The 24,545-nt window shown below is 42.5% G+C and overlaps 1 protein-coding gene across 3 annotated transcripts in view; it reads right to left on the bottom strand.

Moving 5' to 3' along the window:
* Positions 1 to 24,545, bottom strand: part of dctn1b (dynactin 1b) — a 46,134-nt gene that overhangs the window by 11,854 nt on the left and 9,735 nt on the right. The window contains exons 4-13 of one of the 3 annotated variants that reach the window (XM_069661225.1): positions 22,432 to 22,463; positions 19,777 to 19,821; positions 11,546 to 11,563; positions 9,141 to 9,161; positions 6,190 to 6,366; positions 4,254 to 4,451; positions 3,644 to 3,848; positions 2,353 to 2,431; positions 930 to 1,089; positions 730 to 834 (exon numbers count right to left, since the gene is read on the bottom strand). In XM_069661225.1, coding sequence (XP_069517326.1) covers positions 730 to 834; positions 930 to 1,089; positions 2,353 to 2,431; positions 3,644 to 3,848; positions 4,254 to 4,451; positions 6,190 to 6,366; positions 9,141 to 9,161; positions 11,546 to 11,563; positions 19,777 to 19,821; positions 22,432 to 22,463 — 1,040 coding nt within the window. The remainder of the gene's footprint in view (positions 1 to 729; positions 835 to 929; positions 1,090 to 2,352; positions 2,432 to 3,643; positions 3,849 to 4,253; positions 4,452 to 6,189; positions 6,367 to 9,140; positions 9,162 to 11,545; positions 11,564 to 19,776; positions 19,822 to 22,431; positions 22,464 to 24,545) is intronic. The other 2 variants (XM_069661223.1, XM_069661224.1) reach the window with 2 other exon arrangements.

The raw sequence follows: 24,545 nt of genomic DNA, 5'->3' as shown, positions 1-24,545 counted from the left end.
TAGCATTTTTAAGACGGTCTTTTTGGGCTCGCCGTCTTCGGACATTACCCTCTGGGACACCGTATTTATCGGCTGCTTCACAGTTGTTTAATAACTCTGCTGCATTGATAACTTAAAATTAGCATCATAACTCCGCCTCAGCTGTCGGTTAACTTGGACGACTTTTAAGCCGCTTTGTTCCGGACGATCACCGTGCCTCTCCATCTTTCATCCCCCTGGCTCTGTAGTTGTGAGTGACGGCTGGCCTCAGTCATGAGGGGCCGCCGTCTAATGTTGTGAACGTATATTGGCATTAAAAAGTCTAGACCTTGAATAAAAGACGATCCAAGTTTTTCAGATGTATGTCAAGGAAAAAAATAACTTAAATTCGGACCAATGCGGTAATTACTTTTGCCAAACAGAATAACAGACCAGTCCGGGTCATTTGTCTGAATGAAGTTTATAGATAACCTCCACAATGGCTGCAGTAAAAACAAACAGCAGAGGGCAGCACAGACATATTAATGACCTTTGTCCATATCAATAATGAAATGAGTCAGCAAACTGGGGCACTTTAATTTCCTCTGACCTCAGGCTCTTAAAACACACACACACACACACACACACACACACACACACACACACACACAGAGAGGGTCTGAGCAGGAAGTGCACCAGTCTAATCTCATATCAGACGTCTGTGTTTGTTTGTTCTTGCTTTCAGTGAGACCGAGGATGATCTTCACTCACCAGGTCAGTGACCGTCTCTCTCAACTCCCGGACTTTCTCCTCCAGGTCCAGGTTCCTCTCCGTCAGGGTCTCCACCATCTCCTCCGCCCCCAAGGCTGCATCCACCTGAAACAAACCACATCATCATCATCAAGTCATAATGATCAAGTTTCCTGGTAAAACATCTGAATGTAAAAAGTCTGACGTGATGTAACTCCGACCTGTTCTTTCAGCTCATCGATGGTCTTCTCTGCCACCGACATCTCCTCCTGCAGCTTTTCTTTCTGGCTCCTCAGAGCGTCGAGCTCCACGTTCTTCTTCTCCATCTGCTTCTGTAACTTCAGGTGTTCCTGCTTCTCTGATGCCGACAGGTCACGCATCCTGAAACACAGAGCAAAATAGACCCTGTTAGGATCTGGATCAGGAGCTCTGTTGGATTTCTTTCCCTTGTCTTTTAACCTCTCTTGACCTCAATTTAGAGCATATCCAGATATAGGTCTATCATATCCTGATAATAAAACAATATGTCTAAATTTAGTTAATAAACAGTTTATATAACAGCACCATATGGAAATACATTTGTCCTATTACATCTTAGACTATATTCTCGTTGTAAATTAGGGATGTAACAATATTTACAGCTGCGAAAATGCAAATCAAATATTCTCATTGAGGTCTTTTATTTGCAGAAAATGACGACACAAAAGAGTTTTTTCAGAGCTTGAATAACGCAAAGAAAACAAGTTCACGTTCATGTTGAAACAACAGTTTTAACTCAGAAAGAGTTCACAGATCAGGAAGAGTTCACAGATCAATGTTTGGTGGAATAAACTGTTTTTTAATCACAGCGTTCATGCATCTCTGCATGCTCTCCTCCAGCCTGTCTCAGAGCTGCTGGGTGACGTTAGGCCGCTCTTGGAGCAGCTCTGCTTCATTCGATGGCTTTTGACCATCCGCCGTCCTCTTGATCACAATCAGGAGGTTTTCAACAGGGTTCAGATCTGGATTGGGCCGGCCGTGACATGAAGAGAGAGACGCTGATTTGAAGAAAGTTTGGAGTGGTCTCTTAATTTTTTCCAGAGCGGTGTGTGTGTGTGTGTGTGTGTGTGTGTGTGTGCCTCTTGCAAAGTCTGATCTTTCTATTGAACACTTGATTGTACTTGTGTGGCTCTCATCAGTCCTTTCATGATTGCCTGTGTGGTTTGAGTATTTTGTGGGGGATGCAGCATCTGCAACATTGTTTGCAAAGTACAGGTAAAGATTTCCATTCCATGTCTTACTTTGACACTCAAATGGGACACAATATGCTGCTCTTTCAGCACCTTTATGTTTTGGCTGATGAGAGTCTTTAAAATGTTTCACTCTCCTCCATGTGTGCCCGTGTTGCCTGAACTTAACTGCTGCATCCCTGCTGTGATGTGGAATACAAACCATTCAATACAGCCGCAGAGTGTGATTTGCAACACAACGCAATAAATGATAGAGCAGAATATGAACCAATAGACGCCTTTCTATTGTCACCTGATATTTTACAGCCATATCACACAGCTGTATCTTTACTAACTGCCAAACTTCATGAAGTGTTGAACACCAAATTTCTTCCTGCACTGATGAAGACACTTAAGCTGTCGTCTGCACACGTACCTGACCAGAGCCTCCTTCAGTCGGCCGTTCTGCTCCTCCAGCTGTTTCACATGATAACTGGAGGCGGCACCATCCGAACCTGTGAGGAACCCAAACAACACAACTTGAGTTTTAGTGTGCAGCAGGTGGAATTCACTTCCTTCCTTTTTTCTGCAGGGATTAAAAAAGTTATTTTTGCTTAGGAAGGTTCCCAACTGAATGAAATAACCCCAAAGTATCTAAGTGGCAGCCATGATAAGAGCTGATCCAATTCTCTAAATGCCAAGTACGGCTGCATTAATGTGTCCTTTCTTATCTTAGGAAAAAAACTTCCCCATCTTTTCCAAAGGACAAACACAAATGCAGTTCCACAATCCCTTGCAGCATACTAACTGAGATGTTAATAAATGTGAATGGACAGCTGGGTAAATATGAGCAACTATTCTTAAAGTGGCTGGTGAAATATTTTCATGTATATGTTTCATGACTTTAACACTTTAGGCTGCATTAAATAAACAATAAGGTAAGAACGAGCTGTTCAAAGTATCTAAGATGAGCTTCAGAACATTGGAGTTTCCCCACAGACACGTAAGGCTCGTGTAAAATCCTTCATGAATTCTTCGTCACGTCTGTCCTCGTGATGTTTCCTTTGAGGTCATGAAAAGTTTTCAGGAAATGACATCGGACATTTTTTCTTGAACAATCGACTGCAGCCATCGAACAACTTTTAATTTATGTCACCAGATGACACATGGAGAGAATTGATGTTGCTGCATTTTGTTGCCAGAAGAGACGACTGCAAGTTTCAATTAAACAAATGGCGCTGCTTTTTAGAGTTGGCTCTCGACGCTGTTCGCTCCGCTAGCTGCAAACTTACGAGGATCAGAAGAAAGTTTAAAACAAAGATAAATCCGCTACCAGTCTGCACTCAGAGGGCACTGATGATTGGCCTGACACCATTCTGACGTTGTAGGCTAACACTTGTTATTTCTGTCGTTTGCTACTTGAGAGAATACCTCGTTTTAAGCAGCCCTGATGTCTTACCTTTCAGAATTCATCCAGTAAAATTGCAGCTCAGACAGACTCTCTGGCACCAGCTTTTTGAGCATTTGATTGTCTATATTTAACTGTTTTCACACAGCTCAGCTTTGTTTCTGATTTTGTGTGAAGGGTTTTCTCCTTAAGGCGTTAAAAATTGGAGCAATCACATGTTAAAGCAAAAAGAACAGACAATGTCGCCTTCATAAAAATGTTCTCCTTGTCACTACCTGCAGCAAGAGGTGACTTAGGCAACATGTTTTTTTAGCAGCACCTTTCTCCTCGATCTCGTGCTTGAGGATCTCCAGGTCCATGGTGAGCTCGTCCACTTTCTCCTTGAGCGAGTCGACCTCCAGCTGCAGAGACTCGGCCCTCTCCTCGGCCATCTCCTTATCCAGTGTGGCCATCTCGATCGCATCCGCCGTGTCCGACATCTCCTCCATGTAGCGCTCCTTCGCCTCCTGGGCTTCTTTTGCCTCCTACACAACATTCAGTAATCGCAAATAATGTTGCATTAAATCAAAAATTCCTTGACCCTTTACTCCAACCATAAACAACAACTAAAATTGAGCCACGCCCACTTCAAACCAGCAGGACAAACAAAGACAAATCGCAAATAAAGAAATAACTAAAATATATTTCACAGAAAAATGTTATGTACGTTTATGATCCCATTCGTCCAATTAAGATACTGATTTAAAAAAGGTTTTTACGGGTCTTTAAAAGCAAAGAAGAGATTTGCAAAGTATCTAATGCTCCAATAAAAATATTTTACCATCTGTCTTTGAATACAATCCACACTCTTAACTATTTGTCCTGTCGTGCATCCACCCATTCACAAAACAAACTCTCCACCATCCACCCATCCGTCTGCTGCTCCTCACCCTCTTGGCCTCTTTGAGTTGTTTCTGCAGCTCGGCCTGCTGCTCCTGCATCTTGTTCTTCCACTCCTGCAGCTGCTCCAGCTGGATCTTGTGCTTCTCCAGCTCCTTCAGCTTGGCCTTGTCCTCTGTCCGCTTCATCTTCAGCGTCTCCAGCTTCTCCTCCAGGTCCTTCAGCTGACCACGCAGCGCCTCCTCCTCCTGGATGAAAGACATATGGAGGAGACGAGAGGTCGCAAAGAAGAGATTTAATTAGTTTCAACACGACTTTCTGGTGCAGGAGGGTGCAAAAAAATCATTTTCTTTTCTTAAATTGTTTCACTTTCATGCCTCCCCTGTTTTAAATCTTGAAAGCAAAGCATCAGGTGTACAGTTTTCTCTCTAAGGTGACAGCCCTTTCATCTCTTTATGTGTTAGGTAGATCTAATTTCACTTGCCATGCAGTGACTCCACCTGTGGAGAGGAGGGAGTCGGCGTCAGGACACACACACATGCCTTATACGGTACATTTGTATCTGCACACACATCACAGCAGGATCTGAATTCAATCCTGTAGCGACTTTCTTTTCGAAGACGGAGCCTCCTCGCGCACCAATTAGACTAAAATTCACACTTTTGACAGCTTGTTAACGTGTTAGTGAGAAAACACTTCAGCATCAAGCGCTAAAAACGTCACATCACACCACACCACGCCACTGCACCTGTGTTTCCATACTGACGTCCTCCTGAGGGGAGAAATACGAATCAGACTGATTAACAGTTAAACATGTTAAAGTTATGATCCCTGACATTTAACCACAAACTAAGAGACTTGTTGCTTCCTTATATCAAGTCAAATGAAACAAGAGATTTCCCAAATTTACCATTAAAGAAGAGCTCACAGGCAATTAAGCCACTTTAGCGATTCAAATCTATTAACATTTGGACATTTACGTAATCAGGATTAATCGACAATATGCTTCAGAGCTAATCACTTCAGCAATAATGGCTTGAAGCCTGGATGGATCCATATAGTTAACATGGCGTTAATTTATATAAATATTACTGGTGTTATGAGCGTGGCGTCCCTCAGGGCTCAATCCTCGCCCCGCTTTGGTTTCATGTAAAGTTAAGGTAATGCATGTTTTAGAAATCAGCAATGCTAAAAATTCATATCCACACTTATGCAGATGACACACCAACATATATCCCCAAATTTCCATATAACCTCCAGATTACTAACTAACCTTTAAAGAGTCTTACCTTATCTCTACCTAACCACCTCTTGGCGTTGCAAGCTACAACCCACAGTGCAGTTAATCTTCAAAAAGCGTAAATCTCTTTCTATTGTTTGTGATTTTAAATTATAAATAATTACTTAATAACAATCAGCCCTGTAGAACAGTCGAGGCCTCTGCAGGATTTACCCTGGCTCACACTGATTTCACGCTGGGATACACTCTGTGACCGTGAGGTGGATAAGCTGCTTGGAAAACTAGTGAATGGATGGATTCGATCATGTTTTTCCATGGACTTCACCTGGTACACTATTTTTTTTACATTTCTTGATGAAATGTAAAATACAAGTTAAGGCCTACGGCTCATTTCAGATTTTTTTTATAGCTCTTGGATGACACCAATACCAACTGACAGCTGTGTCAAAAAATGTGTATATTTTTAGGAGCTATAGCACAAAATGTCACATCTGATTTAACTCCCACACGTCTGCTGCTAAAGCCTTTCTTTGATCTTGTAGGCCATACAGCTTATTTCTAACAAGACTTGTAATTGCTGGTTTTAAACCGCCTGCTTCTTCTTTGTAAAACCGATAAAATCTCTCTGAATAAAGAGAAAATTGCAGATTGGACACTTCCAGAGTTCATTTTTCTTGTTGATAAAACATCAGATATGCATGAGAACTTGCGTAAACGATTGTATGATATTTTAAGAGGATGCTGACCTTGCTGGGGCCGGGGGCAGGAAGGTTTCCAGGGGAGTGGAGGGTGGGGATGACCGGAGCCGCCAGAGGGGTCTGGGCCGGCGTGCTGGGCTCGCTGCTGCTCATCTCCCCAGCGGAGGCCGAAGCCGAGCCAGACGCGGCCCCCTTCCCGGCCGTGCCCGTAGTTCGGCTGGGCTGCTGAAGAAACCAAGAGTAGAAAACGTGATGAGGAAAAACACACTTATAATTTATAATAAACGACAGCAAAAAGATCCCACTTGGTGTAAATGTCTGATGATGCAATAGTGGCCATAATGGAGCTCTCTCACATGCACGTAGTATCTGAGCTAACAACCTTTTTCACTGATTTGAAGATTTAGTGATTTATAAATTTCTCACTATCAAACTTTCGCCATTCATAAATATAAACTCACCTTTACCCGCTCACATCAAAATCAGTATTTGTGTCATGTTGAGAATTTATTCACTCTTCGATTTCAGACGCATGTTGATAACGGCAACAAAAATGAACTGATGAATAAAAACAAAATTTGAAGGCGGATAAAGTCATAATATGGTTTAATGGTTTAAACTGCTCTGGAACAAACTAAAAGAACGGCAAAAAAAAAGGACATAAAAACAAAGAACAGTAACTACACCTGTGACAGCAAAATGAAAAACAAATGGTAAACACATGAATGCTAGAATAGTTGATGGAAACAGGATACGGTATCGGGCTTTAGACATCAATGTAAAGAAGTCACAATGGAGGAAACATCAGGGCCTGTGTCCACTAATGCCTGCTTTCTATCTTACACCAATGCAGCTCAGTGTTTTCAGTGCTCAGCGCCATGAGCGCAAAAACAACGCCCTCGTCGTCAGCTTTATTTCCCGCAGTGCTCACAGCACTCTCACTGTGCAGACCCACTGCACGTGCCCACTTCAGTCTTTTCAAACAAACCAACACCTCACAAGGTTTATTTACTGAATAGTGCACCACCATTTTCTTACACCCTGTCCTAACTGACGCGAGTGAGCGTCGGCGACAAAATCAGTTTAATTACATTGTTTTCTGTTGGAATGTCTTAACTGTTGGGACGAGGACGAGGAGCGGTTCAAATGAGCAGTTACCCGTATGATACCTCCTCATTTCACTACAAGAATCTAAATAAAATGGCAGCTGTCTGGCGGGAGACTGCCAAGGAGCTGGGAGCGTCCAGTAAGAAAATATTTCTTGATATTCTTTTACTTTCCTTGCTCAACAGAACTTGTTAGCTTTCTTTACAAAGTGAAGCATCTCACATAACATTGCTGTCATCTAACACATTCACTGACATTCAGGAAATCTCATTTACCTCAACAGTACCCTCTAATCTTGCTTCATAGTACACCTCTCTGGCGCACAGCTGATAGCAATATGGTTTGTTTACGTGATGTAATGGAAGTGTAAATTTGATGCGGGGTGGACAGCGAGTGTCCGATGTTACACGATGCGACGCGGTGTCTGACGTGTGCATGCTGTTGTTAAAATTAATGATTATGACATTATAGGAAAGCTGTTAAAAAGTGGCGCCGCTTGCCTGGTGTGCGTCGCTAGGTATCCCAGCATGCTTTGAGCAGCAAATCAGCCGCTTGCAAATCAGCCGTGCGAGTTCGAGTTCAGTGTGTTTGCATTATAGACTGTATAAAAAGACGGACGACAAGACAGCTCCCTAAAAGTGAAGCTAAAACATTTCGGGCGCCCCCTGCTGACTGGCTGCAGTATAGGTCATAAAGCCCGCCTCCTCCATGTTAACAGATGGGACATGAGTCAAACTATAAAATCAAAATACACGTCAAATAAATCTTTCTCAAACATGGTTTCTGTCATTATAGTTAGTTCTTATCATGCTGATTTATGTCCAAGTGTTCATTTTTCTGACAAGTTTATTTTTAATTAGTTAGTTGATGCTGTCAAAATGATGATTGACAGCTTTGTTGACAAATTCGGCTCCTGCAGCTGATCAGTTCCGGTTGAGCAGAGTGAAGGACGATCCGTGAGTGGAAACGTAACTAAAACAGTCACTACAGTCATTGAAGTTTCCATACCTGTGAACGTTAACCTCAGACCAACACAGAGAAGCTGTTCTGCTGTTAAACACGCCGGCATGCTGGATCCTTGCTGTTTTTTCGGTAAGTGTGTGTTTGGGTTAGCGGAAGTGGCTACGGCCGCTTCACTCGACTGCGCAAACTCTGGCTCCGAATGACGTCACTATCGCAAGATGGCAGCGCATATCACAGGGGCTATTTTGGCATCAATTTCATACAATGGGAGCGGATAGAGACGCGTTGTCCATCTATATATACAGTCATTGGTTCGCACCCTGAGTTCACGTTCAGTGGGTAGGCACGGTTATGACCTCATTATGTCATAATCATGCATTTAAAGAAAACGGTGATATACTATTTATTAAATAAACCTTGTGGGATGTTTGTTTGATTGAAAAAACTCCTCATTTCAACACAATAAGTCACCAGAGCTGTCAGTTGAAAATAGTTCAACTTTTGGAACACCGCTGCGCTCTTAAATGTCACGTCTCCCTGACCGACCAATCAAAATCAAGGAGGGGTGGGACTTACGATATCAACTTTGTCGACAACAATGGCGGAGGAGAAGCTAATCCTTTCATATTTTAAAGGGTACAATTTCCAGGTGTAGAGCTGCTGCTAATGATGTGTAACCTTTGTAACCTAGCAACAGTAAGCCCCGGTGAAAAAAAGGCGTAAGTGGACACAGGCCCTAAAGAAAAATGTGCAAGTCTGTGTTATACAAGTGTTATCAATCAGTGGTGAATCATGTCTGGTGATGTATTGTCACTACTGTCTTGTCAACACTCACACAAACACACAAACTGTTGCACGAAGTGAAACAACAATCACACATATATGATTAGAAATGTGAAGCCCCTTGAGACTTTGAGGACTGGGCTCACCTTGGGCCTTCTGGCCGTGGTCTGAGGAGTAGAGGAGGTGGGTGAAAAGGTCAAAGGGCAGGAGAGGAGGAGAGGAGGGAAGGAAACAAACATCCAGGGTTAGTAAGATTCAAGGCATATCAAACAAGAAATCACAGGGTAAAAATGAGAGGATGATATGAATTCTGCAACTTTGATGACGCTAAAAACAAACCTGTAAAATTGTTTTTTTACGCTCTAAAAGTTGCACAATGAATCCATTATCATGTAACATCCCTACAGATCAGCTGTTTTCCTTCTGATCTCTCCTGTCCTAGCCGGTCTCCGGGGCCTCGTCTCTTCCACCCACGTGACAATAAAAACCTCAGACACTGTGGCTGGTACGGACGCTGTGACCTCAATGACTGCATTGTGTCTCAGCGGACGAGGAAGAGGACCCAGTTCTGTTGTACTGCTCGGTCGCTCTGTGGATAATAGCTTGTTATCTGGCTGCATAGCGTGTTTCAGGAAGTGCTGCACAGCCGACCGTGTGAGTGGATCTCCAGTAAAGTGTTGGAGAACGGCCCATACTTTGTTTTTGAGTCTCTGCGTCAGACCTGGGTTAATTTGTTTTCACTTAAGGACAACAAAGAGCATCCTGAAAAACGGGGAGGGAATCCCATTAACTAAGAAGCATAAATCATTCCTTCAACCTTTAGGCCCCTGGTTCTCAACTGGTGGGTCGGGACCCAAAAGTGGGTCGCGGATGTTTGCTTGGAAAAAAAGGAAGTTGTGGCAAAAAGTCTATGCTGGGACATGGGTTTCCTATGACTTGCATGCAGTTAAGTGTAGTTTATTCACACTCCATGTATTCACTGATAATCTCAGCTACAGTTACATTCTTGAAACTCGATGGTAGTTGCATTAATGTTTTTGAGTTAGCTAACCCTAACCCTAGTATTTCTGTTGAAAAAAGGTAGCTAATTGAATATTTAACATTTAATTAGAGGGAATCTTTTCCTCTTATAAACTGCCACCTGCTCATTCTGGTTGACTATTGTTCTGTTATGGTTTGTGAAGTGAACATACGGTGATATTTCCTTCCATCTCAGGTCGTGGGGTCGTGACTTGTCTTTAAGGAGGTGGTGGTGGGTCCTGAGGCCAGACCAGTTGAGAACCACTGCTTTAGGCTAACCTGTTATTTACAGATTTTACCAACAAACATGGATGCTTACAATAATTCCTCGGCACCAGCTCTACTTTCTGCACAACTCAGAAAGAAAGAAATCTAGTAAAAGCCACAGAACATTTGTGCATCTTCAGTAAAAGAATCTTAATAATGCTAGTTAAGCAGTTACCTTTATTTAATGGTAATACGTGAAATACCACTTATGTTTTACTTATAATTCAGGGTTCAATGTTAACCTTAGATTTATCTCCTTACTGTGAGCCTTCTCTGTATTGTCTTTACATTCAGACCAGCACTTTGGCCACTAAATCTCAGGTCTTATTGCTTCAAATATTACCGCCTGTGCCTGTGATTATTGCCAAATGATATTGTGGAACTTACGGATATAGACAATACGGCTTTATTTGGACATAAGTGATGAAATAATTAAACATTTCTGGAGGAAACTAATTTGTTAAATAGCCATAAAAAGGTTCTAAATCAACGTTTAAGTTCTCTTAGTGATCAAAAGTTAAATGTAACCCAGGTCTGTGCAGACTCTTTAACCTTTTCCACTACATCCATGCAAATTGTCTGAAGTCCTTCACTTCTCTTCCTTCCTCTTCTATCGTTCACTATACTCTCCTCTTATCCTCACCACTCTGACTCTCTCGCTCTCTCTCTGCTTTAGCTCAGGCGTAGCTTTGGCTAGTTATCGTCCTTTATTGGATTAGAGCTGGACCATTCAGCAGAAATTAGCACGAGCTAACAGCTGTACCGGAATAAGAGCTGACAGCCCTCTTAAGCCACAGTGTCGTGCTGTAGATAACAGAACAGGCTGTACTGAACTCACATCCCTACACTGTTTCCTACATCTGCAACCAAGAGTGAAATCATGTGATTCTGCCCTGATGGATGAAAAATCGTTGACCTCGTAAAAAAAAAAACGCTTCAGCAAGATGAGGCCAAATTAAAAAAGGACAGAAACACAACTGAAGCTAACGCACAGGCATGAAATAATTCTGCAACGAAGGCACTGTGAGTTTGCAAAAAAAAAGACATTACTGCAGGAAATAAACTGCAAAAAGATCAAACAAGCTGCAGGTTCACTTCTACGTCCACTCTGGGAATATCACTTGAACGGAAAAAATAGGGCGATTCCCACGAAAGCAGAAAAAGGAAACTTCCAAGCATGACCTTTACGGCAAAAACAACAACAAAAGCATGGAGACAACAGCACAATCCCAACAGGTAAAGGCGATCATAGGGAGTTCTGTACCTTCCGGGGTGCAGGAGTCTGTCTCATCATATTTGCAAGAGAAGAAGACACACACAAGACAACACAGTCACCGAGAAACACACACACACACACACAAACAGAGAGGAAGGTGGTAAAACAGGCGGAGATGCTCGATCCACAGACGCCGGCTTCAGCAGGACAAACAGTCAGACAAGCAGCCGCTCAGGCCGGGAAGCCGCAGTGGTGCAAATGGCCGCAGCGATATTTTCTCCCAGGCTCCCCCCTCCCCGCCTCTGTCCGTCCCTTCCTCCTGCTGTTGTCCTCCTTTTTGTCCTCCTTCTCAGCTCCTCTCATCATCCATTTCACCGGAGCCCCTCGGTTCCCCTCAGTCGGTGCCTCCCTTTCCTTTCTGCTTCGATTACGACTCTGACATGTTGCCGCCGCGAGCCTCCTACTTGCTACTGCTCACAGGAGACGCCTCTCCTCCCCTAACTTCCCTCTCCTCCCCTCCCTCTCTCCCATTTCCCCCCTTTTCTCTCTCTCTCTCTGCTTATTGTGTTTTGTCAGCCCAGCCAATGCCCTGCTCCTGCATTACATCACTGTGCACCCTCCTCCCTCTCTCTCTCTCTCTCTATCCCTCCCCCTGCTGCTCACCCACTCATCAGCACCTCCACCACAGACAGACAGATAGGAGGGAGGGGTGAGGCAGAGAAGAGGATGTGAGACGGGCGGGGGGAGGGCGGGGCTGTAGACGGAGGTGAGAGGGGAAAATGAGCAGCAGCACCATTGATGCAAGCCTCTCTTGTCTCCTGGCAACAGACGCAGAGCCGAGTCCTATGGGCTCATTAGAGCGAGACAAAACAACGAGGAAGCCTGCACCTGATCTGCATCACAAATCACTGAGATTCAGTGAACGTCTTTATTTAATATTTGCTGCCTTCTTTCATTTCAGAACGATGTCCAGAGGGAACTGAAATCGCTTTTGGTGACATTTTAACAACGTTGCTTAAAAAATGATCGACTTAATTTTGATCGTGATGCAAAGTCATCCCTCTTCATGCATCTAAGCTGGATGTTATTATTAGTCTTTTGTAACACGTTGTTGCTTATTTGCATTATTGTATCAATGCTTTGATGCTTCCCATTTGGCTGGATCGTTCTTTAAATAAAAGATATTTTCATTATAACCTGAAAGGAAAAAATACTTTACAATAACACTCTTTTCTTATTTGGACTTCCCCAATTCCTCGTATGAATAATGTAATGAATGTGAGTAAATTTATACAGTCATTAAAGGCGAGCAATGTTGATTAAATCTTCTACCGTGGTGTCAGTAAACACAGATCATGATTAAATGTTCTACAAATAGCTCATGAATATCACAACCAGATGGGAAGGTAATTCAAAGGGCCGATCCTGCAAGTCAATATTAGGGTACTGTGCCTACATGTGTTGGCCATTGTGGTGTGCTTCTCTCATTGTGTCTCGTGTTGCTTCACATGTATTAAATCTACTGCTATGATTGATATGCCCGCTTGATTGATGCCAATACTTGTCCTGTTGTGTGTATGTATGCTTTAACTGATTGTTGCCTAATACTGTTTAATGTGATGCTGCGTGCTTCGCTCCATATGCCTTTGTTAAATACTTGTCTAGTGTTGTGTATGGTTTGTCCTGCATGCTTCATGTATTTTATGCCTTAACTTTTTACCATCATGACACTTTCTATATACATATTTTATCAATGTTGTTGTGTTCTTTTTCTTAGGGAGCCTATTTAAACATCTGGCCAGGGACTACAGATGTAAACTAGCCTTTGCCTAACTCTGGCATATTTACAGGAATGTTGATTATTTTCATTGTCCCTGTAAAATAAAATAAAAACCTCCAAGCTGCAAACACAATCTTTCTGCAAAAATATTGTCGTCTCTCAGGCTGGCACTTAGTGAATTTGTCTGTTACCTCCTACTTCATATTTACAAGGACTGCAGAACAAAACGCCTCTGGATGCTTCAATCAATCAGAGCAAAAAAAATCTGCAGCACCAACATCGAGAAGTAGCCGATGGCACGTCATGGCATGTGCCGGTGGTTCAGCGCTGTGTGCCGTTGCCGATGGCATGCCCCTAGAGGGCCAGCAGCATGTGCCAATCATTAGACTGGTATGCTGATCCCCTCAGTGATGTGCCACTCGACTTCCAAAGGCAGGTGGTCACACCTGTGGTCTTGCTTTACGACATTTACTGCCGTTAATATAAACATATTTTGTCTTTATTGACAACTAAAGTGCAACATGTAAATAAAAGAAGGTATACGTTTTCGCTCTTCTGTCTTAGATGTGCATTGAAAGTTTGGTTGATTACTACCTCCGTGATGACGTAGCTGTAGGCTGCTAGGCTAGGTAGCTAGTTCCAACCTCCTATTCATTAGGCTTCTTTTTCAACATCATATGCAGGTGTTTGGAATGACATGATTTAGTAGCCAACTCTTCCCATTGGTACATAATTTGAACGTGATTAGTTTGTCTAAAATACAACAGTAAGTTCTGACCAAGTAATCTGACAAAGAGGCATCCCATAAGTGCTGAGATAGAGAACATCACTGGGACTGTTCACTGTGTGTATCACTCCACTTCAGCCAGGTGTTCTGAATACCGTTAATTAACGTTACAGCAGACTGTGTATGTTTACCTGATGTTGATGATATGTGTCTACAAGGCTTGTTTACAAAACAGCCTACATGCCGCTTAATCCAACCCCTTTATAGATAAACTGTTGTGATTGGCCTGACCTGAATCGGGTCGGATTGAAATCTACCTGAACGGGAGGAGGACGAGAAGAATCGACCAGAACAGATAAAACAGGAGCTTGCGGATTCTTTGGGTTCTCTGGCCAGCTTAAGCTGAAATGTTATATTCTTAGAAGAAGACGCTTAACACAGCTGTTATACTCCTCGATAATTAGTGGCGTGTTCCTTTAAATCCCATGTTGGCATGAAGCAGTGCTTGTGGATTACAACCAGGGATATTTAAGGTATCACTCGCCTGGTGCTGGTTTGATGATCACACGTGAGTGGCCTTTAATTCACTTTTTATATTTAACAACTGGATTTACTGGAAACATGTGCAATGTGGGCGTCAACAAAAGCATCTAGAATCAGGCTGCCATTAATTAAATGGTACAAAAAATGTTGCTTGTTAATTTGCTCAAATAAAAAGGGAGGATGAATCCGTGCAAATGGTGTTAAAAACATCCTACAGCTGGAATTAAGGCAGCTTTAGATGTAACACCGCTCGTGTTTAAAGGAGTCTTTCAGTGTAAAACGTGATTTAATAGGTCAATTCGTTCCTAAACAGCCCAGATCCTTTTGAGTAGGAATCGTAATATCTTCCTCTGCTTCACTAATCTTCCTCTCTGCACCACCAGCTCGGCAGGAAGAGAGAGGGATGTAAGAGGATTAATTCAATGGGGAGACTCTGTGATTAGCTGCGAGCTTTAAACCTGAAATACTTCCACATTGTGGGCACGAGAACTGGCAGAAGTCATTCCAGCAAACTGGATGCAGCAGTAAATACAGGCTGTGTACTGTCGCTGTGTACAGGGGGGAGATTGGAGAAGGAAATAGTGAATTATGAGCGAGAGAAGCAGGACTTCAGAGTGTGGGTTGCTGAAGCAGAAAGAAAATCTGTTTAAGTGTATCCATTACAGAGCAGCCGGGGGAAATCTGTCCTGCTGAAATATTAACCATCTTTCTCTGTGTTCCCCTCACTCTCTCTACACCACACACGAGTAAGTGCTGCCGCTGCTCTGAGAGGACATCCACCGCTAAAGTGATGGCAGTGAGACAGCTATACAGAGAGACAGACAGGGAGAGTGATGGGATGGGTGGAGATGTATCACGTTCCTGCTTCCCACAGCACACACACACACGCGCACAGAGGGAGGGTCTCCGCCTGTGCAGCCTCCAGCAGCACAAAGCGGAGATAGAATTACTGTTGAGGAAGCGTTTACACAGCAGAACCTGAAACGCTCAGCTCGTACTGCAAAGTCACTGTTGAGGAAACTTCATTGTCACAAAGGACAGAAGAACAAGTATAGTTTATTATTTGAAAGTAACGGGGAAGTAAAGAAAAGGACTCCTATATTTAAAGCTTAATCATGACTTTGATGCTCATAAAGCCAAATTTACACAGACCAGCTGAACTCATACCCACAAAGTCTGCCCGGAACCTGGGCGTCACAACTGACGACCAGCTAACCTTTGAGGTTCACATTCCCTCGATTGCTCGGTCATGTGGATTTGCCCTGTACAACATCAGGAAGATCAGACCCTACCTTTCAGAGCGTGCAACACAACTGCTGGTACAGGCTCTCGTAATATCACACATTGATTACTGCACCTCCCTCCTGGCAGGCCTCACTCAAACCTCTGCAGATGATCCAGAACGCAGCAGCGCGACTGATCTTCAACCAACCCAAAACAGCACACGTCACTCCACTGGTCATATCCCTCCACTGGCTCCCACAGCCGCTCGCATCAAATTCAAAACCCTGTTACTCGCTTACAAAACAAGCCTACCTGAACGCCCTACACTCCCTCCCGCCCACTACGCTCTGCCTAAGTTGCTAGCTAGACTCTTCCCTGAAGTCCCCCGGTGGTGGAACGAGTTACCAAACTCCATCCGGTCCGCAGAGTCCCTTTCGATGATGATGATGATATTGAGCATGTTGTTGATGTTGATGATGATAAAGCTTCTATACACCCTGGTGCTTGTGCTGTATTAACTCTCAGATGCACACTGTAGCATTGATGTAAATCCCATCATCCTCTCTGTCTGCCCATCCCACTCTTGAAGTTTCCGATAGTGATTTACTCACTAAAATCTCTCCTCACAGCATCCTGTTACCGTCCATTCATCCCAATCTGACTGAGAGAAGTTTGTTTAATTAAAAAATGTCTCAACATTTGAGTCATGCTCAATCAAGTGCTGCAGGAATGAGTTCTTAAGCCTTGTAATTAGCATTTAGGAGTTAGCATTTTTACACTTCTGGTTTCCTTGTCTGGAAGTTACACTGTCTTTGGATGCTTTATAGTTTGATGTCTAAAATAAGGTATGTGGTTAACACAAGCTTAGGAGAGTTTCATGTTTTTACATTAAATGTATCAATCAGCACCACATTTGAGAATTTTAAAGCTTTCATGTGTCTGCCGAGACTGAGGCACATCTGGGCTAAATTGCTTAAAGTGATAATATTGAATATGAACTCTCTTCTTCCTTTTCAGACTGTTTGCTTCATCTGAGCGTCGAGTTTGTTTCTTTTTCTTTGGATTTTCACTTCTTGTTGAAGTTGTATCTGTAGTCATCCATCTTTTCTTTGTTTGTTCAGCCATAGTAGATTACCGTTTACTCGCAACACTTGCAGAGAGCGGAAAAGCAGCCGCTTAGCTCCGCCTACCCTCTCTGGCAGACCAACCACTGCTGGCTGATGGAAAACGCGTCACTAACTGGGCGCCGCTTGTGATTGTAAATGTCGCCACAGACACCCAGTCTGTAACGCTGCAAATGCAAAGGCTTTCATCAGAGGGCCAAAGGCTCAATCACCATTGTGTTACCTCATTCGGCGATAGATAGAGACTTAACAAACATTTATTTAAATGAAAATCTTCAACCTGCTGCCACCGTTAGCGAGCCCCAGATAAGTGGAAGAAGATGGATGGAGCGATATGTGTAAAAAGGTGGTTCCTAACAAGTGTCTACATGAGACTACAGAGGTTGTTGGAGACATTCAACAACATAGAGCCAAACACAGACAGATTGGTAGCTCAGTGGTGGCGCCTAACTGGCCTTCAAAATGATGTCATCCATGCAGCGCTGTACTGAAGCCTGTAGAGCAGTGGTGCAAAGTAACTGAAGATCTGTGCTTCAGTGCAATTTTACATGAGGGTTTACACTTTCTGCTACTTCATTAATCAACTCCACTACAGTCTAAAGACGAACATTGTACTTATCTTACTCCACTACCTTATTTTTTTGTGTAGGTTTCTGGTGAAATGCACAGGACTAAAAAAGACCCGGACTCCACTAGACAAACAAACAGGTGATTTTTTAACCTGAGCTCCTGGTGCTCAAAGTCCGCCTGCGGAGGAGGAGATGCAGAACAGGAGACGATAAAGAAGAACCGAGCTGACAGGAAATCCATTCTCTGCAGGTTTGATCTCTGCAGGAGCGAGGTCGGTTTCACCTCAAAGTCACAGTCTGACATTTTCAAACAAGCAGCAGCGGAGGAACGTCTGCATGTATGACTCAGCCGAGCTAAAGAGCACCGGACCGTCAGGGCGGACCATGTGATGAATCCCCGGGTGGCACAACATAACATGCATCAGTTAAATATCATTTACCACTGCATCTTCCATCAGCGTCCTGCATCTCTGTTTTTTAAATCCAGACTACAGAAACATTTTATTCACTGACCTCTAATGTTTAAATCTGTTGTCTGGTTCTGTATTCGTCCTTTTTAGTTTATTGTTGTTGCTGGTTTGTGTTTTTTACTTTATATTTAATGTCCCTTTGTGCAGGACTTTAGATAGCTTAAGCTGTGTTTAAATGTGCTGTGGAAATAATCTTTACTAATTTAATATCATAGCCAGACTTAATCCTCTCCTGCCGGGCTGGGATTTGAATTCTTCGTAATCATTAAGACACGCCACACGGTTGTGGTAGTAGCTTGTTTCAGCTCGACTGAAGTTAATTATTATCTATAATGTGACGTTGTGATGCATTCAAAGACGCTCCGTAACTAAGAGAGTGAGCGTGCGAAGATACGAGGACACACGAGAGCTCGCGAGACAGCCGCGGTATTTATTATTTAACGAACAGAATATCAGTTTTTTTTTATTACAATTCAGTTATATATTCAAAGTTAAGATATTCGTTGACAGCCCTACTGACAACCGAATATTGTGTCACTTAAAGTGAATTAGAAAAGCACCTTGGTAAATAAGCTAGCACTATGATTAGCTGATAACCCCTTGTTACTCTCCAGCTCCACCGTCTCCTCTTAATATGGCCACCTCTGGCTCCAAAAAAACACAAGATGTAGAGGTTCAAACTGCCAAAGTAGTCCATAAACCAATATGTGACTACATACTTTCCTTGTACAGACTCTAAGATCAGTACCCAAGAAGTTCGGTGACTGAATCAGGTGAGGTATGGCCTAGTGGACACTGGCACTGAAAGCAACCACTCCCTTAACTATGCATAACTTTAACTTGTAGAAAAATTCACCTCCCCTACAGTTATCATGAATGAGGAAATTATCTATAGACTGAAACAGTTTTTAGTACCAGGCTTCAGACTACAACAACAAGCAAGTTGGGGCGCCGATTTAGCTCTTAAATCGCGTGTCCCACACACAGATGCTACAGTCGTCGATGCGGGCGCCCTGGGCTCAACTCCCACCCTCGGCCCTTTGCCGCTTGTCATCACCACTCCTCCCTGTTTCCGACACAATCCACTGTCCTTCCTCTCTAAATAAAAGGCATTAAAAAAAAGAAGAAGAAGAAGTTGGGCATTTTAAGAGGTGGCTCTATGGAGCGTGACTCACTTTCGGAGCCGGCCTCAAGTGGCCACTCGAGGAACTGCAGTTTTTTTGCACACTGCATTATCTTTACTTTTGGCTTGCTTCAGCTCCACTTTCCGGCCTTCTGATATAATCTCCCTCTGAAAGATAAGAGGGCCTTGACATCTTTATGTCATCTAGAGCTTAGCACGCAACGTTACGGCAAAAAATGACCCTCTAAAAACCAGATTATTGGATGGTTTTTCTGTATTCTTGTACCGATGCAAGAGGATAAAGCCCTGAAATACCGAGAGGTTCTTGAGACTTGAGGCAGTGTTCTTTAAAGGTGTGACATAATGATACTAAGACAAATTCACTATGACTGCAACATGCTTTAAAATACACAGAGAGCAGACAAACATCATGAGCCACAGAGCGGAGACAAACAGACCACAGCCCAGAGCATGGCGAGGTCATGTAACAGACAGGAAGTAGGCGAGGCACGATGGCGGACACAGGTGTCACCTGTCGCTTTGATCACTCACTTCCATTCACACTCAAAGCAGTTTGGTAAACTAACAAGATCAAGGATGGCGGTGTGGAGCGAGGAATCATGGGTAAATGAGGGGTTTGAGGACCCTGCGTCCATGCAGCAGCGAGGCCATTCAGAGCCACGTTTACCACGTTCATCAACATAACATCACCACTGTACCGAGGTTAGAGAAACATGCAACACCTTTTTAGGCTTCACTCCTCGCTGCGTGGCCGGAAGAAAGAAGGGAAGGAGGTGAGGAAGGAGAGGAGGGAGGGAGGGTGGAGGTTAAAGGTCAGGAGTTTGACAGAGGCATGCTGGAGGTGACGGGGACTGTGGTGATCTTCGTTGGTGGATCAAAGACCTCAATCAAATACACAGTAGACTTATTTTCTCACACACATTTCTTCAGTCGTGTTCAGTTCATTTTCACACAAACAGCACATAAAAAATCTGATTAAAAATGTCTCATTTTTCACAGGGATTTCACAGGAGTAGATTATTTTACACACATTCAAATGCATTCATTTGATTTGTTTTATATACCCTTTGTTTTTCACAAGGTGGTTAATTTTGCATAATTGTCACAGCACACATTATAATTATATTAAGCTCTTAATATTCAGGGACATTCGGATATTAAAGGTGTTTTGACTTCTTTCTACTCTTGTGTATACTTCTGCAACTTCTCAGGAGCAAACCCCTGCAAACGCAGACTGACTTAATTTCTTTGTTTTTCTCTATTCATCTCTTAAAAATGAGACTTGAAAAAGGAGACTTATTAATAATGAAAATTACACAACGTAATACTACAGGTCACCTCTTCTGGGTTAAAAATCGAGCAGATAATGCTGTTAAATATCCTCTAAATGTCAGCTGTATTATGAATTCATTGACATTTAAACCTGAATCCAGTCAGACCTTCAGGACGGCAGAATTATCTTCAGATTTTTTAGGACAGTGATTGAGCCAGGAAAGCCACTGGGATTATAGATTATTAAAATCTATGAACTTCAGGCTGACGACAGTTTAAGTCTGGTTAACGCCACATATTGTATTTTTGACATTTAAAAAGGGAATTTGTTGTGGTTGTGCAATAACTTCATGGTGTTTTTAATTAATTTATTTCTTATATGTGCAACATTTTTTATTTGTGGTTGTGATTTGCCAAATATGTTTGTTTTTTATTATCACTATGAAGGCTGCTATGTGGGCAGCATTTAATCATTGGAAACATTGTATATCGTACCGTATCATGTCTTATCATGACTTATCGTATCGTATTCTATCAGCATGTTAAATCCTTCAGTTTTACTGTTGGTCCTTGTTACATGCACTCCCCCTGCTGGTTGTTGGATTTAATGTTTGTACTCACCCTGTTATCCCTTTCAGGTGTAGCTGATCCACCTGATTTGGAGGACAGACCATAAAAGGGGGGGCGGGATAAACACTAGACCCTCTTCTGATGGCTTCACAGCCGCAGCAGGAGTAGCTGGAGCTACTCCTTTGTTAATTTGAGTTTTGCTTTGTGCATTCTTTACTTATTTTCTGATGGGACCGGTAGTCTAGTTTTCGGTTTTGTTTCTTTACTGGGGATTATTTTTGGTTAGGTTTAGGAAACAAGGAAAGACACCAGATCCTACGGCCCTTTGTGGGCTGGTCTGAGTGTCTTCCTGCTTGTGTTTGGTTCGGCCGGCCCATCAGTATTTGTTTAGGTTTGATTTTGAAATGGGTTGTTTTGTGGGTTCTTGTGATTCAATAAATACATTCTTGTTGTTTTTAGTACTCTGATTCTTTATTATGCATGGCCTCTTTGATTTGGAGCCTTTGGTGAGGTGGTAACAGTCCTCTGTCCTTCAAACTTTACTCACGATATGATGAAATTATTATAATTACCATTATTCTAAAATGCACATATTTTGGTGTCTTGAGGGCTGAATCAAACGTCTCCAGGATATCATCACGTACCGAGAGAAATCATGGCTGCTGTGACTCAGCATGAAGTTTCTACACAAATTTCCCTTTGATAACATCAATCTAGTGATCTTCATCAGCATGAATATAATTTTAATCTCATGGTATTAAGTATAAAACATTTCTGCACTTCTGGGATTTTCTATAGGCTTTTAAGAATAATGTGTCATTCACAGAATTTTCCGGATATCTTGGCACTGACTCTTTCACTGACTACATGTGATGCTGTTAATCTATTATAATATTTAATGTGTTTAGCTTTTGTGGCGTTATTTTGATTCTCTCTGTTTAAATTTTCCTCTTGTAACTGTGTTTTGAAAAGTGCCATATAAATAAAGTTTATATTATTGCTGATTCTGATCCATTGAGTTATAATACAGGAATAATAAAGGCTTCCTATATTATCATTTAATTTAAAAGGGTCGTCTGATCTCAGGGGAACTATTTGTTTCACTGCACACAGCAGCCAGATTTATTGGTAAACATCGCCCTCTACTGGCCAGACATGAAAACAGAACCTTTGTTTGGCACAGTCAGAATTTGCAGGGATGATTTCAGACTATTTAAAAGAAAATATATTTTATGTGTTTCTATAGTTTAATTGCTGAGGAAGAGTTATAAGTGACAAAGCCTGTGAAAAAGGAAGATTTGTGTTGATGAAGGCAGTCAGTAGTGGATGATGTGTCAGTGTTGGGTCAGAGTGGACCAGCTGAGTTGGTGTAGCAGTGGACAGGAACACACAGAGTTTAGATAACATACAGTTAGTGAGTCTGTCTGCGTGTGTGTGTAAGTCCAGGTGTGTCAGCTCCTCGCTTCCTGCAGAGGAACTTTGTAATCACAGTGCAGCCGTATGTGACTCACCAGTTTAGTGGACTTGGGCGTCTCCAGGATCTCTGAAGAGATATAAAAAGACAAACAAAGAAAGTGAGACAAACTTTCATATTGTCACCGACGTTTATTGTCTTTTATAAGGTCTAAAGTCCCACAAGATCCTGGAGCAGGTCAACATGACTTATTGACTTTTCCCCAGATGGTCAACCCTGAGACAGAGACTCAGACTCTCTTAAATTAATATATATGTTCTCCCATCAGGTGGGACTGGAGGGAAAGTATAATATATTTCAGTATTCCTTTCTCACATGCACCCCTTGTTATAAAGGCAAGAAATTATCCAAAAAGTCATTATCAAGCAAAACATTTAACATAAAGTAACAGTTGTCACATGTGAATGTCGTGTGATGCTTGCAAACACGCAGCAGAATTAATTGCTTGATAACTAACGAACATTAAAATAATAAATGTGACACAAGAAAGAAAAAGTGGATTGCACAAGTGTCCAGTTTGGTTGAGCTGGTGACAAAATATCCATGCGGCCACGTATTGTCATCCTGACTCGTGTAATACAATTATCGTTAGGCTGGCACCAAATATTGATATTTAAATGTACAAATTTATGGCGTTTCAAACAACTCTTACTGCGTCACTACTTCATGACTCCTCGCACCAGTGCTTATGACATGAATGAGGGTAACATGAAGGGAAATTAATGGCCGAAGAAGAAGTAGACAGAAGGATAAAAGAAGAAGAAGAAGTAGACAGAAGGATAAAAGAAGAAGAAGAAGAAGAAGAAGAAGAAGAAGAAGAAGAAGCGGTGTAATGTCTGACAGCGGTGAAAAGTTGTGCACTAACACGCGTACATTGTTTCATCTTATTTTGTGTCAAATTCTGTGAAACTGACACCAAATTTCTGTGCATGAATACATTTCAGTTTAGTTTGAAATGTTGAGTAAAGCAGCAGAACATAGTTTGTGTTTGGCGTCGTGGCTCCGACCTCATCACTCCTCACAGATTTATTTTGCATGCAGAAACTTGAGGAGTGATTAGATAATGTCTTAAACCGCCCCCTAGCCGGAGCCTGCAGGTGGATGCTGGGGTGGTGGTGGGGCTGAAAGTTAGAGCGCAGTACTGGTGCAGGGCAGCAGTGGGGATGAAGGAGCAGAGGAAGAGAGTGGAAATCTTGCAGCTCGCAGACGTCACCCCACTAATCCTGCACTTCACCTTTTTAGGGGCATATTGTATTCCTCAATTATCAGATGTCTTGTTGTATCATGGTTGTCTTGCAATATATTAATTATTGCAGAATCGCTGTTTAATGATAATGTCGTTATCATGTGCCACATATCGCCTATGGTATCGTATCATGTCGTGAGTTACCCTGCGATTCCCACCCTGACATACTTCAGTTTGTCTTAATTTTTCAGCTCTCTGTGTGTCTGAATTTGTGTTGTCAGTGCACAAGCTGCCTGAAGCAAGGCAGCGTGTAACCCAGCCAGCTAACCGCTGTCTAGGGTTTCCGTTAAAGACCTGAAATGTAAATGTGCTTCGGTAAATATCTCATGACGTACTATTTGATGCCATTTGATACTATGCGTTGAAAAAATTGGGTTCATAAGCAAAGCTCTTGATGTGGTGATAAAATCAGGGACTTCTCAGTTACGAAAAGGTGTCTGCAGGATCACAGTGAGCTCACTACAATGCATCAACTCATCCTTTTTTTATCTATGTCAAAAAAGAGGTGATTTGTTTACCAGCGTGCTCGTCTGACTCACAGGATGTAGACTGTTTATAAAAACCTGCCTATTTCAGTTCTCCTCCATTTGAGCTGTCTGGGTGTTAGCGCTTTTAAAATCCCTGCTGCAACAAAAACAACCCAACAACTGCATGCTAAGTTATTCATGTAAGGACGGCTGTTTGGGGATGATTGGTATCGTGCAATAAGTCTTGTTTGGTTCTTTTAGTGTGTTCAGATGTTTAGCAAGGTTTGCCTTCCATCTTGCAAATGTTCAACAAGTTCCCATTCAGACATGATTTTGCAGGCATATGACTGCTGCATCCTGGGCGTACGAGAGGATCCTGATTGGTTAGAACAACTACAAACAACCCAGAGATGATGGTAATGCCAGATCTTCTCCAGC

Source organism: Semicossyphus pulcher, unplaced genomic scaffold (assembly GCF_022749685.1).
Source record: "Semicossyphus pulcher isolate SPU_LCO1_2020_fin unplaced genomic scaffold, fSemPul1.0.p SCAF_14, whole genome shotgun sequence".
Classification (NCBI taxonomy): domain Eukaryota; kingdom Metazoa; phylum Chordata; class Actinopteri; order Labriformes; family Labridae; genus Semicossyphus; species Semicossyphus pulcher.
Note: the sequence above shows the minus strand (reverse complement) of the source record. Positions and strands in the feature narration are given on the sequence as shown.